This window comes from Salvia miltiorrhiza, chromosome 5 (assembly GCF_028751815.1).
Source record: "Salvia miltiorrhiza cultivar Shanhuang (shh) chromosome 5, IMPLAD_Smil_shh, whole genome shotgun sequence".
In the NCBI taxonomy this organism is placed as follows: Eukaryota; Viridiplantae; Streptophyta; class Magnoliopsida; order Lamiales; family Lamiaceae; genus Salvia; species Salvia miltiorrhiza.
The window spans coordinates 26,648,771-26,662,384 of NC_080391.1; the positions used below are offsets into that span (position 1 = coordinate 26,648,771).

Genomic DNA, 13,614 nt, shown 5'->3' on the forward strand with positions numbered 1-13,614 from the left:
TTGAGATGAAAACAGAACTATCTTCCAACAGCTACAATAGTTAATAAAAGTTCACAATATGAAAAAGATAAAAACACAATTATAACTGAACTGTAGATCTCCATACAACAGAATAACCCTATTCCAAGTTAAAACATCACAAGTGAAAATTGCAGGTTCAATCAGAACTTGAAGCTGCCACTTCAACAGGTTCTGTTTCAAAATCTTTGGCTGAATTCTGTGAGAAATCAGGAGCTTTGGGAATGAGCCCAAGCAGCTTAAACATGGTTTGATCAGCATCATAGTCGTTGTTGGGAGTTGTCAAGAGCTTCTCTCCTGTGAAGATTGAATTTGCACCAGCAAGAAAGCAAAGTGCCTGCTCAGGCATCGAGAAACGGACTCTCCCAGCTGAGAGCCTCACCATCGCCTTTGGCATCACAATGCGGGCTGTGGCAATCATCCTTATCATCTCCCATATTTCAACTGGCTGAATTATGCAAAATACCACCAGTCAATCAATTTGTCATATCAGCTACCACAGAATCAAAAGTATTAAGACTTTATTTTCACCTGATTTCATTTATATATAAACCCTAACATACCTATGAATTTTTGTATGAATAAGGAACTTTAACCATCTTCACCGTACTAGACCCATTCCTATGACTCGTCTAGTCTATAAATTGATACTTTGTTTTAGATGTTGAATCCCATGGAAACAGAAGCACAACTTAAGGCAACTGTCAACCATTATGAGTTTCCAAGGCTTCAGCCCTATTTAAGACATTCAGAATCAGTACATGCATATATGTGTTAGTCTCTAGACAACATAACCGAAATTATAGTTTGATGTTCCTCTCTATACTCTCATTTATGCACAAATAACTATATAGCAAAGGATATACCTTTTTCTTCTAGGGATGGTGCTGGTTTCTATGTTCTCTCAGTCTATGAGTTGGGTTGAGACTAGCACCTACCCAGTTAATCCTTAGACTTTTATTCTTTCCAAACATAAATTTCCTTGATCCCCCCAAAAAATATGATTGTAGGATTGGCTAAAATCGAATTATAGGATTACCTTTTGATCTTCCAGGGGTGTGCCTTGTACAGCAATGAGTGCATTAATGGGAACACTCTCAGGGTGTGCTGGGAGAGTTGCCAATGCATGTAATAAGCCAACTCTATCCTCCTCGGCTTCACCAAGCCCTATTATTCCACCTGAAACAGAAAATTGGAGGTAAAGTTTAGCTATAATAACCTAGGCAGCAATGCATACTTTGTATGTGCTAGTATTATGTAATTTATGTTGAATAGACACTTCGTTAATAAAGTCATGAGATCCATTCAAACTACATGTGACATATTCGAGATTTTTTGCACGAAATAAAGTATGCAAATACCTGAACAGACATTGATACCCGCATCACGGACATACTCAAGGGTCTGGAGCCGTTCGTCATAGCTTCTGGTGGTTATAATATTTGGGTAGTATTCTCTTGAGGTGTCGAGATTATGGTTGTAAGCTGTAAGTCCTGCCTCCTTGAGTGCTAAAGCTTGCTGCTTCTCCAGCATCCCCAGAGTGCAGCAAACCTCCATACCCATACCCCTTACCAAGGTAAAATAATTCAGATAATTAATGCAAATGGAGGATGATCCCAGAACATACTAGAGCAACTGCATTATTGTAAACATCATGTTGAATGCAAAATGAGTTCATCGGAACAGTTTACATGACTCTTTTCACCATTCTAAGAAAAAATATCTCCGTCCTATATATACGGTGTGCAAATGATATGCATGCACACATGGGTGCAAAGAATAGATTCAACAGAACACGGATGAGCAATTTTTAACTCTTTTTGGTTTGCAAAAATTGTCAAATATTCTTATAAGCCCCTTTATTAGATTAACTATACATTCTGAAGGAGCATTCCCAGGTAAGTCCAACTAATTGTGGAGATCATATTGCTTCTAAATCTGAATACTAAATTATGGTAAGACAGTAAAGTTTAAATTCCACCCAAAGGAGACATTAACCATGCATACATGCATATAAACGGGCTTATTTGCCACAAGCACATATGTCATGTGTCTTGACTACATCAGTTAGATGATTACGGATTTATAAATAAATAAGTCGATAAATATAAATAACAAGGTCTATCGTCATACCATGCCATTGGTTACTACAAAATTGTTTACAACACTTGCAACATGTATATCACAGATCTATAGTCCATTACCTTATTTCTTTAACATACTCAAGGATTTGATTGAAATTAGTTTTCCTTCCTACAGTGTCTCGCCATGCTGCACCCATACAAAACCGAGTGCTGCCAGCCTCTTTTGCCTGTTTCATAACAAAGTGACGAGATGCTTTATAAGTTTGATGTACATGCATACGAAAGCAACTTACTCAAGTAGGATAATCATAGACAAATTACACAGAAAAATCAATAGCTCGCTCCAGCTCCATTATAGCTACCCTGAGTTTTCTTTGATGCCACAGATTGGACTATATATATCACATACCTAGAAGCTATCCTCGAAAAAATGCGTGAAGAGAGAAGCAAGCTAATTAGGCATATAAATTCCATGCACGAATTTCCGAATGCAAGTTTCCAGAAGAATCTTGAGGTTAAAGGGAATTGTCAATTTGCTATATTTCACAGAGAGAAATCCAAGCTCACATCATCAATTGAGTATAGCAGACATGCTATCTTACTATAGTATCACGGAGCTCATAGAAAAGAAATGAACCTTTTCGGCAGCCTCCAAGACTGCATCCTTATTCATAAGCTTATGTGCTTTGAGTCCGGTGTTGTATCTGGACGACTGCGGGCAATAAGAACAATCTTCACTGCATCCACCAGTCTTGATTGATAGAAGCGTGCACTGCTGCACTTCCCTGAAATTGTGAGCATGTCTATGAACTTGAGCCTGCAACATTACATTACCACAAAATTGTAAGAAAAGGAAGGCAATTCAAGAAAATAAATGAATTACATACAGCATGGAATAGCAGATCAAGGATAGGCGAATCGTAGATTGACTTAATTTCTTCTCTCTTCCAGTCATTCCTCGCTCCATCTCTTACGCAGCGCTCAGCTTCCACCGCTGCCGCAGATGAGAAATTGGCCGCCGCGTGAAATTGGGCGAATGGCCGTCGAATCGATCTCATTATCCACATCATTTAGGCAGAATGGTGGCGAAACACCTCGACAAGTCCGCTGATTGAGAGTCAAGTGCTCAACTCTCGTCACTCCTTCTGTAGGCTGCGCCGACGAAATCAAATTTTGTTTTTTTTAACACTTGTTACTTGTGAAGAATAACAAATTTTACTCAATTTCAGATATTTTCTGTTACTTCAACAAAATATTATTATTATTATTATTATTATTACCGTAGGAAGCTTTGGATATTATCGTCAAAATCTATATCATCAATATAATATTATAATATAATCTATATCTCTATTCTCGCTCTCTCTCTCTTTTTCTCATATTCTCTTTTTCATATTTTAATGATTTTTTTTTTAAAATCAAATTTTATTTATAAAAAATATTCTATATAGATCTTAAATTAAAGATGAATGCAAGATCTTTGATTTGGTATCAAATAATTATTTAACTAGTATTCTAATAAATTCTAATAATATAATTTATTTTCCAACTTATCAATTGAAGCTTTTCTAATAAGACGACATAGGTAATGAACTAATTTAGAAAAAATTAATTTTATGCATGATTAGCTTGTGTTTTAAAACTATATATTGTGATGTGAAAACTCTTTTTGTATTGTTTCTTCGTTTCTTTTAATTTGAATGATGTGTTTATTCTATAATTTTAAGGAAGAAAATAAAGTTTTCCATCAAATAGATGGAAAATTAAAAATGATATTTTTCAAAAGTATAAAATAAAATTAAGGATCTTTACTGAGTAATTGATGTAGATTATTTTATTTTTTAAGAAAAAATAATTTACATTTACTTATATTCTAACTATATTTAATATTTATTTTTTATTTATTTGATACATCGTTTAATTTATTTATTTTTGATAAATTAACATGATTAAATAAAAAAATTTAAAAGGCGCGCCACAGGGGCTCGAACCCAAGACCTTCGGTAATTTTGATGAACCCAAGACCTTCGGTAATTTTGATGCAAAACTATATTCGCCGATGTACTAGTATTCTATGAAAAAGCAGTTTAACGATAATATTTATCGTCAATTTTTAAGTGTATTTCAAAAGAACGTGTCAGTTTTTAACCATAAATTGTTCCTTCAACTTTCGATCCTCTTCTCTGAATAATTTAACTCAGTTGTTCTCTCTCAATTTCTCCAAGAATAATCTACCTTTTTTTTCTTCTATCATATTTTGGCAGCAACACAACGATAACCCAACAAGAAAAAGAGAGCAATTGAGTACGTTCAGCACAACAATTAATCGATGTTTAAGATTTAGCATGATTTTCTCTAATCTATATATATATAAAAGTCAAGTGCAATCACCATTCCCATAAATCATCATCTATTCGGCTTCATCATTTTTTTGGATTCAAGAAATGATTCAATATAAATATCAGTTCAGCCTCAGAAGTTATCAATCAAGGGAGAGACGAGAAGATAAGATGGAGGAAGAGTGTGGTCAGCGGTTATGGCCGATCAGTTCGAAAAGCGGATCGACCGAGCTGATGAATAACTGAAGAGAAATCAACATTGAAAAATAAAAAGGTATTGTGAAGAAGAAGCGGTGTGTTTGTTTATGGCTTTATATTATTACCTGTTGGACAGAGGCTACTGCTGCAGACGCAGGACGAAGGAGGCGGGGCAATTTTCGGGGGCGAGTTGGCGAGGGCGGCGGCACAGAGAGGCCGGAGACGAGAGAGAGTGAAAGACACCGCTGCCGCGAAGAAAAGAATGCGAGAGAGAGGAGACAATGAGAAGAGAGAGAACAGTAAAGCGCCGCATGATTTAGGTTTTCCTATTTGGTTTGGATTTTATGCTATTTCTTTTAATTTTAGTTGGGCTCCTTGTGACTTCAAAATATCTACAGGCCAGAATTGGTCCATTGATCCAAATAACAAATTGGAAACTAATATTAGTCCATTGATCCAAATAATTAAGTAACTTTTTAGTCAAAATTTACCAAGTATTTTTTATTACACGTTTGAATGTGAGACATTCAAGTTACTTAATGAGTTATTTTATTTTTTATTACATATGTTTCAATGATAGGAGACAGTTTTTATTACATGTTTGAATAAGAAACTTTAACAAAATAATTCACGAGTTATAGTTTTTAAAAGTAAAATTCCTTGATATTGTTTTTTGTTTTTGGTTGAGTTATGATATCTATATATATCTATATAAAAGCCAAATGCATCCATACTTAGCCATTTTCCCGTCAATAGAGTGCAGCAATATATCTGTTGGAAATCTGGAATGCATAAATAACTATGGGTAAAGGTCACTTTCTGTCCCATCGTTTTAGCGAATTCTCAAAAATGTCCCAACCTAATGATAATATCAAAACGATACCCAACCTATCAAAAAAATATCATCCGTGTCCTATTAAAATTTTCCGGAGACCGGAAATTGACGTGGACGACCGGAGAGCCTACATGGCTTGCCTACGTGGATTGAAAGGAAAAAGAAAACTAAAAACTAAAATACACGTAATTTATCATTTCTTTTTCTTTTTTTTTTCTCCGCAATTTCCGGTAAATGGTCAGCTCTTCCACCGCCAAAGACTCCATCCCTCTCTCAAGTCGCGGTTGCTCTGATATCGACGAGGACCTCTGTTCGACATCTCGCCACCTCCTCTGTTGATGCGTCGTTCTGCCACTGGAGGGCCGACAAGAGTCATCGTCGGCTCGGTTCCACGAATCACAGTTAGACTCGAATTCTTCTACAATTTGATCCAAATCAATAAATTTCGGATTCACAGAAGAAATAATGGGCTCAGAGAAGAATCCTAAAGCAAATAATGCAAAAAAAGAAGAAGAACGAGAAGAATTTCTTCACCCCCTTTCTGCAGACTATAAATTGCAAACCCTAACCACTCTTTCTTCCTCCGCCGAGCAACCCTTTTACCCGCCGTCAGTCACCACCACTCCCGCCTTCTGGAAATAGGTCAAGAATGGAGAGCTGCAGCCGTATTCATAGGCGAAGGCTTCTCCGATGACTCCATCAACTTTTTGGTGCGCCGTCATCCTCGAGGTGGATGTAAGCTCTGCTGTCGAGGCAGCTAGGAGGGAGCCCTCCACCGTGTTGCAGGCGGTGGGGGGGGAAGGTCCTCCACCGGAGCAAAGTTGCTAGGGAGGAGCCCTCCACCGTCGAATTTGTGGTGGGAAATGAGGAAGGAGATGAAAGAAAGGAGAGGGGGGAGGGGGAGGGGAAGGGGGGGTGAGAGGGGCGGCAGATTGGGCCCAATTGAAGAAGGAGATGAGGGCGGACGGGTGGCGGTGGAGGGCGGAGGAGGAGAGAATGGAGTGGAAGACGTCGGAAGTTAGCTGGGGGAGGTAGGGCGATAAGGCGGCGTTGAGGGTGGGTGTGACGGGGTTGGCAGTCTTCAAGAATGTGGTGATGGTGGAGATTTAATTTTAAGAGCCATGTTAAAAAAATTTCCAGCTAGATAAATTTCGTCCACGTCGATATGGCCATGTAGGCTCTCCGGTCGTCCACGTCAATTTCCGGTCTCCGAAAAATTTTAATAGGACACGGATGATATTTTTTTGATAGGTTGGGTATCGTTTTGATATTATCGTTAGGTTGAGACATTTTTTAGAATTCGCTAAAACGATGAGACAGAAAGTGACCTTTACCCAATAACTATTGTGTATTGCTAAAACTTGCAGTTAATATACATAAGTCAATCACTCTTTTCGAGATGAAGATTTGGGCTCCAAGAAACCAATGGCTATAAATACATGTCCAACTCAAAATTTTCATCAAAGCAATTTTTCAAAATCTGTTAATCTACCTTCACAAAAATAGACAAACTTGCAAATCTCACTACATAAATGACCTTTTCTCACGACAGGCGGATTGAAGAGAAATAAACGTTGAATAAAAACCTATTGTGAAGAAGAAGCGGAATCCTTTGTTTTTGGCTTTACCTGTTTTGACAACAGCAGTGGCTTCGAACGCAGGCGTCAAGGACGGAGGAGGCGGGGCGACGGGGAAGGCTAGGCGAGTCTGGGAGGGCGGCGGCGCACTGAAAGAGGAAATGAGAGAAACTGGAAGACGAGAGGGTTGAGCAAGCCGGCGAGGACGACGGCACGGAGAGGCCGGAGACGAGAGAGAGAGAGAGTGAGTGAGTGAGACAGAAAGCTGCGCTGCCAAGAATGCGAGAGAGAGAGGATAGAGAGACAAGAAAGAAGATTAAGTTTTTACTCCTATTTGTTTGGATTTTATGTTGTTTTTCATTGTTGTGTCTTCTAATTTTGGTCGGGCTCTTTGTTTGTTTTGTTTTATTAATGGCCCAAATTTGTTATAGGTTAGTTAGGCAAGTATAGTTTCATTAGGCGCATATAGATAACCTAAAACTAGGGCGTCAATTTTTTCTCTTTTATATTCTTTTTTATTTTAATTCTTTATTTGTAATTTTGTTTTTGTATACGAAATTCAATCAAGATCATTTAGTTTAGTTTTGGGCTATTCGTTTAGTTTATTTAATTCATGTCCAAAATTATTAATTTTAATTTGGGAAATTATCATTTTTTTTCTTTTTTATTTCTTCCATATTTTTTTTGGGTTAAATCTAATTATCTTTTTAAATATGTGTTGCTTATTTAGTAACAGTTTTGCTTTTAATTTAGAAATAATAATTCAATTAAGAGTTCACAATTATCATATTAAGGTGGGTTGTTGATTCCTATAATGGGTTATTGAATAATAGGAATTTTTGTTCATATACCTTTTTTGATTTTATTTCTTATCTATTAGAGCTAATTTTATCTATGACATCTATTTTACATTAAAAAAAATTGCCGAATTGAATTAATTGTAATTTATATTTTAAAATTAAATCAGTAGTTTGTTATTTAATAAATTATAATGTATGAAAAATGTAAAGTAAATAAGTAATTTTACATAGTTATGTAAAAAAATTATTGGATTAAATTAATATTCAAATTAGTTATAATTTCTATTTTAAAATTGAACCGGTAATTTGACTATATAATATTATATAATTACAATGCTTAAAAATTATAGAGTAAATGATAGTTCAAGAAGAATACATAGTTTGATATTCACACACACACACACACACACACACACATATATATATATATATATATATATATATATATATATATATATATATATATAATTCGCATTTTTATTATCATTTTAACTTTGCTATATTAAATTACATAGTTTTATATATCCATGTGTATTGACATATATATATATATATATATATATATATATATATATGTGTGTGTGTGTGTGTGTGTGTGTGTGTGTGTGTGTGTGTGTGTGTGTCAATATTTATGCTATTTTGATTAAATCATTATCCATAATAGATAGTTACGTGTATTGGTGTTATTTTAAATTGTACATAGAAATTATTTGAAGTATTATTATTATTTTTTATTAAATTAAAATATTTTATTCTTAAATGTTTATTGGGGGTAACGCAAAAGTAAAAATTCATTTTAAAATTAGAATTAGGAACCATTGTCATCTCTTATATTATGAGGATCTACAATGAATTTTTTACTTTGTTGAATAAATTCAGGTCCTAGTTTGAATCCTATACAGACGATTTTTTTGTAAAATTCATCGTAATTGTTTGTTGCAAAAACGTCATTTCTATGTGATTAAACAATACAACATCGTTTCTATTCTTTTACATGAGTATATTTATGTCATATCACGACGTTGAAATATGTCGAGTAGCAAAATGAGAAGAAAAATTTAATAATTTAGTAATTTTAATACATTTTTATATAAATTTTTTCTTTATTAATAATTAAGTATCATGTTATTTTATTATATATATATATATCTATATATATATATATATATTGTTGGGAACCTAATGAAATATCCTAATCCTAGTTTTGATGATACCAAAATCAATAGGTTTCACTTGTAATAGACTAGAACTATTTGAACTCAAGTGTTAGAGTTCTTTTTCTAGTTTAGTTGTTGTTTTGAAGACTGAAGACTGAAGACTGAAAACTGAAGTTGCCGACTGATGTAACGATTAAGGCAAAGTCAAATACTGATATTTGACTAACCAGTCCAAGCGTCAGTTACGAATGATTATTTAATACGAGCCACGTGGATTCAACGGACAGATACTAAAGTCAAGTATCAGTTAAACATTCTTCCTCGGACTGAACCTCTAAAGTTTAAAGGAAACCACGCACTCGAGAAGTACAGCCACATTAAATGCAGAGATCTCAGGATCGTCCTTTCTCTACAGAGGCCAATCCTTTTTGGTGATTACCTTTTCAGAGATGTCCTATCTCCTGCTCCTCAAAGTAGCCGTTCTCACCAAACAAAGGAACCTCGAAGATTGAAGCCTCAGCCAAAGTTCAAATTATTCTCTAATGGAATAATTCTTGAAGACCATTTCAGCCAACGGATCTATTCAAGACGTCTCCTATAAATAGAGCTCGAGGATCACTTCAATCTTCACCGATTCAACTACATAAGTTGAAACGCTGCCGAATTTGTCACTCAACATTCAAATCCCTTCCAAAGTTTGAATCGAAGAAGAGAATCACAAAGCCAAAAATCAGTCACTGCTGATTACATACATTCTCTTAGAACTTAGGCAAATATTGTATATCCAAAGGCTAGGTATAACTGATTACAGAGAACTTGTTCTTTGTAATCTAGTTGGCAAGTTTTCGAACCTCTTTTCAATCAATTGAATCGAGAGTTTGAGTTGTAAGGAGTTTAGACCAGTGCTCTGTCTCCGAAGAGATCTTAGTGCCCAGTGTGCGCTAAGAGTGAGAAATCCAACCAGGTGTGTTGGTACTGAAGATAGGATCTTCAGTTGTCCAGGTTTGTTGTGCACCCGTAAGCACATGCCCAATGAAGTTGTCGGTCTGATCAACTGACCGTGGATGTAGGAAGTGTTTTCCGAACCACGTAAAAATCTATGTGTTATTTACAGCTTTCAGTATTTACCTTTGTACTTGTGTACAAACTTTCTTAAACTGAAAACTGATTAACTGCAAAGAGAAACTTAACTGCTGACAACGTGATTAATCTCACAGGCTATTTCGAAACAAAAGTTTTTCGCTACGTGTGTTATTAGTCAAACTGATTTATCTTCGGATAGTGAGTAAGATTCATAACATCTCTCTGTTCAACAAACTCGATTGAAGCTTTACGTGTATCAGTTAAAGTCTCTGACTTAACTGATAACTCTTTACTGAAGAGTATTCTGTATCAGTCGTCAACCTTGTTTTGATAAAACTCTTTTAACTAAAAGGTTGAGTCAGTTTGTATTTCAAGTTTCTTATTCCACAATAGCCTATAGGTGTATCCCTCATACACCTATCCGAGACCCTCCGGACCTAACATATATATATATAGGGGAGGGCTATTCAGAAAACTCCTCTTAGACTATAAACTATAAACTAATTTAAATGTATGAATTATATGTAGAACACCCATGAATCCGCTGTGTAAATGTATGAATTACGAAAATTAAATTTTTTGCTACCTATGGGATCCGAACTCAGGACCATGAATTATTCCAACAAGGTGATGAATTAACCGTAGATCTTGATGATCCAAGGGCTGAAAATGGTTCCTATTTTATAGTCTAACTTTGATTTTTATTTTAGCCTTCCCCTATATATATATATATATATATATATATATATATATTGTATTTGTCGTTTTACATTTATTATAATTTTCTTGGATTCATTATTTATTTATCTTCATGTTTGTGTATTAATTATTTATTCATACGAAATTTTATATATTTTTAAACCGTGCATCGCACGGGGTACAACACTAGTTTCTTTTAAAATCCAAACGAGCCCTTTTATCTATTTTCCCTGCTATTTCGGCAGAAACCTCATTGGTATGAAAATTATGGCTCAATAATCTAGAATTTGAAGAAAAAAAATCATTTTTTTTTTGCATAGATCGAACAAGCCTGAAATAAATACCTTTATTAGAATTTCTTTCCTTTTTATAGGACATAGATCGAAACTTGAATTAGTGAGAGCTCCATTTGAGAAGGAAAATTAGCAGCTCCAGCTTGAAGAGAATTTTGTTGAAGAAGAAGGAGAATATGTGGCTGCGCGCTGAGAAAGAATAAGCCGCGTGTAGACAGGTGTAGTGATGTAGGGTTTTTCTTTCTTCTAATTTTCTCATGTTGTTTAGCTATTTATTTTTGTTAGCTTTATGTAGGGTTTGTGAGAATTTTGTTCATGGGCCATATGTAGCGTTAAAAATTGAAATACTTAATTTACAATTTTGTTTGTATTTATTCTCAAAAAAAAAAATTGTATTTATATAACTCAATAATTTTATCATATATCTTTCAAAAAAAAAATTATCGTATATATTTAGATGAGTTCAAATGAAAATTCATTTTAAACTATAAACTAGAGAAAGAAAATTTGGATGGAAAAAATTAGAGGATAAATAATTTGAAGGTATAAAAATATCCTATTTTATATATATGTTAGGCCCGGAGGGTCTCGAATAGGTGTATGGGGGGAATACACCTATAGGCTATTTTTCGACAAATCAGAGGGATCTCAAGATAGAGATCAAACGAAACTTTACAAGCAAACTAAGACACATGTTAACAGAAAAGAGTTTTGACCAAACAGGGTTGACGACTGATACTGAAATACTCTTCAGTAATGAGTTATTAGTTAAGTCACTGGAACTTAACTGATGCACGTAAGGCTTCAGTCGAGTTTGCTAAAACAGAGATGTTATAAATCTTTCCTGGCTATCAGATGATAGATCAGTCAGACTGATAACATACGCAGCGGAAATAACTTTGTTTCGTAATAGCCTTTGTTGAGCACGTTGTTAGTCTTAGGTTTCTCTTTGCAGTTAGTCAGTATTCAGTTTATCGAATGTAAGAACACAAGTAAGAATGTAAAACTGAAAGCTGTAAATAACACAGAGAATTTTTACGTGGTTCAGAAAACACTTCCTACATCCACGGTCGGTTGATCAGACCAACAATCCACTCTGCAAGTGCTTGCTGGTGCACTGCAAACCTATCCGTGTGCTTAGCCGGGTGCATACAACCGAATCAACCGAAGATCCAATCTTCAGTACCAACACTTCACTCGCGTTGGATTTTTCACTCCTAGCACGAACTGGCACAAGGATCTCACGGAGTCAGAGTACCTTCCTGAACTCCTTTTCACTCAAACACTCGATTCTATCTTTCGAATGGAGGTTTGAAATCTTACCAACTAAACTTCAAAGAACAAGTTCTTTGGAGCTAGTTTGACCTAGGCTTTTGGGTAAACAGAGGTTTGCCTAAGGTCTAAGAGAATGTATGTAATCAGCAGTGACTGATTTTTGGCTTTGGAATTCTCTTATTCGATTCAAGCTTTGGAGAGGTTAAGCTTTTGGCTGAGAAACAATTTTGGCAGAGTTTCAGCTTATGTAGTTGAATCGGTGAAGATTGAAGTGATCCTCGAGTGCTGTTTATAGGAGAGGTCTTGAATAGATCTGTTGGCGGAGAACGTCTTCAAGATTTCTTCCGTTGGAGAGCTTTTTGAATTTGGGCTGAGGCTTCAATCTTCGAGGTTCCTTGTTTGGTGGGAATGGCTATGTTGAGGAGCAGGAGATGCGACGTCTCTGATAAAGTAGCCAGCAAATAGGAATGACCTCTGCAGAGAAGGATGATCCTGAGATCTCTGCATTTAATGCGGCTGTACTTTTGGAGTACGTGGCTTCCTTTGAACGTTGGAGGTTCAACCCGAGGAATAATGTTTAATTGATACTTGACTTTAGTATCAGTCCGCTGAATCCACGTGGCACGCATTAAGTAATCAGTTACGAACTGATTCTTCAACTGATACTTCAGTTGGCAACTTCAGTCTTCAGTCTTCAGTCCTTCATTCTTCAGTCTTCAGTCTTCAGGACAGCATCTAAACTAGAAAAGAACTCTAACACTTGAGTTCGAGCAGTTCTAGTCTATTACATTCAAAGCCTATGGATTTTGGTATCATCAAAACAAGGATTAGGATATTCCATTAAGTTTCCAACAATTTTCCCCTTTTTGATGATGCCAAAACCACACAACAGTTCTAGACAATAAAAAGACTGAACTCAGAGCACAAGTTCTAAAACAGGGTGAATACTATTCCCCCTTAACAATAGAACCTAATAACTTGTACTTAGAGTCAAGAACGCAACAGTTCAAACAGAACAGGGACAAAGACAGAAAAACATTAATCAGAGCCTGGACAAAAAGTTATTGTCTTCAGGTTGAGATCAAAAGAAGTTCTTTTTATTTCAATAAAAAGTGACTGATGAGACATCAGTCGAGGTACATAGCAAAACCTGCAAGGGAGTAAAAAAAAACACAAAACAAAACACATGGGAAACCCATGGACTCCAGCAGTCTGCTTGGCTGCACCTTGAACTTCTTGATCTTCATCTTCAGTCT

The 13,614-nt window shown here is 35.6% G+C and overlaps 1 protein-coding gene across 1 annotated transcript; it reads right to left on the minus strand.

Annotated features, from left to right (window-relative positions):
- On the minus strand, positions 1–5,164 carry LOC131024714 (biotin synthase, mitochondrial-like). The gene is made up of 7 exons (XM_057954253.1): positions 4,765–5,164; positions 2,990–3,254; positions 2,740–2,919; positions 2,223–2,329; positions 1,380–1,585; positions 1,058–1,197; positions 1–466 (listed from the first exon to the last, which is right to left on the minus strand). Exons 2-7 carry the CDS (start codon positions 3,170–3,172, stop codon positions 158–160), a joined length of 1,125 nt encoding a protein of 374 aa, XP_057810236.1. The 5' UTR covers positions 3,173–3,254; positions 4,765–5,164; the 3' UTR covers positions 1–157.
- Between the last annotated feature and the right edge of the window lie 8,450 nt (positions 5,165–13,614).

Bases quoted from the DNA above. Each gene is read 5' to 3' on its own strand.
- LOC131024714 (XM_057954253.1), bottom strand. From the start codon at position 3,172: ATGATGTGGATAATGAGATCGATTCGACGGCCATTCGCCCAATTTCAC. The intron at 2,920-2,989 runs GTATGTAATTCA...GTAATGTTGCAG, and splicing joins TTGATCTGCTATTCCATGCT to GCTCAAGTTCATAGACATGC. The intron at 1,198-1,379 runs GTATTTGCATAC...TTTCTGTTTCAG, and splicing joins GGGTATCAATGTCTGTTCAG to GTGGAATAATAGGGCTTGGT.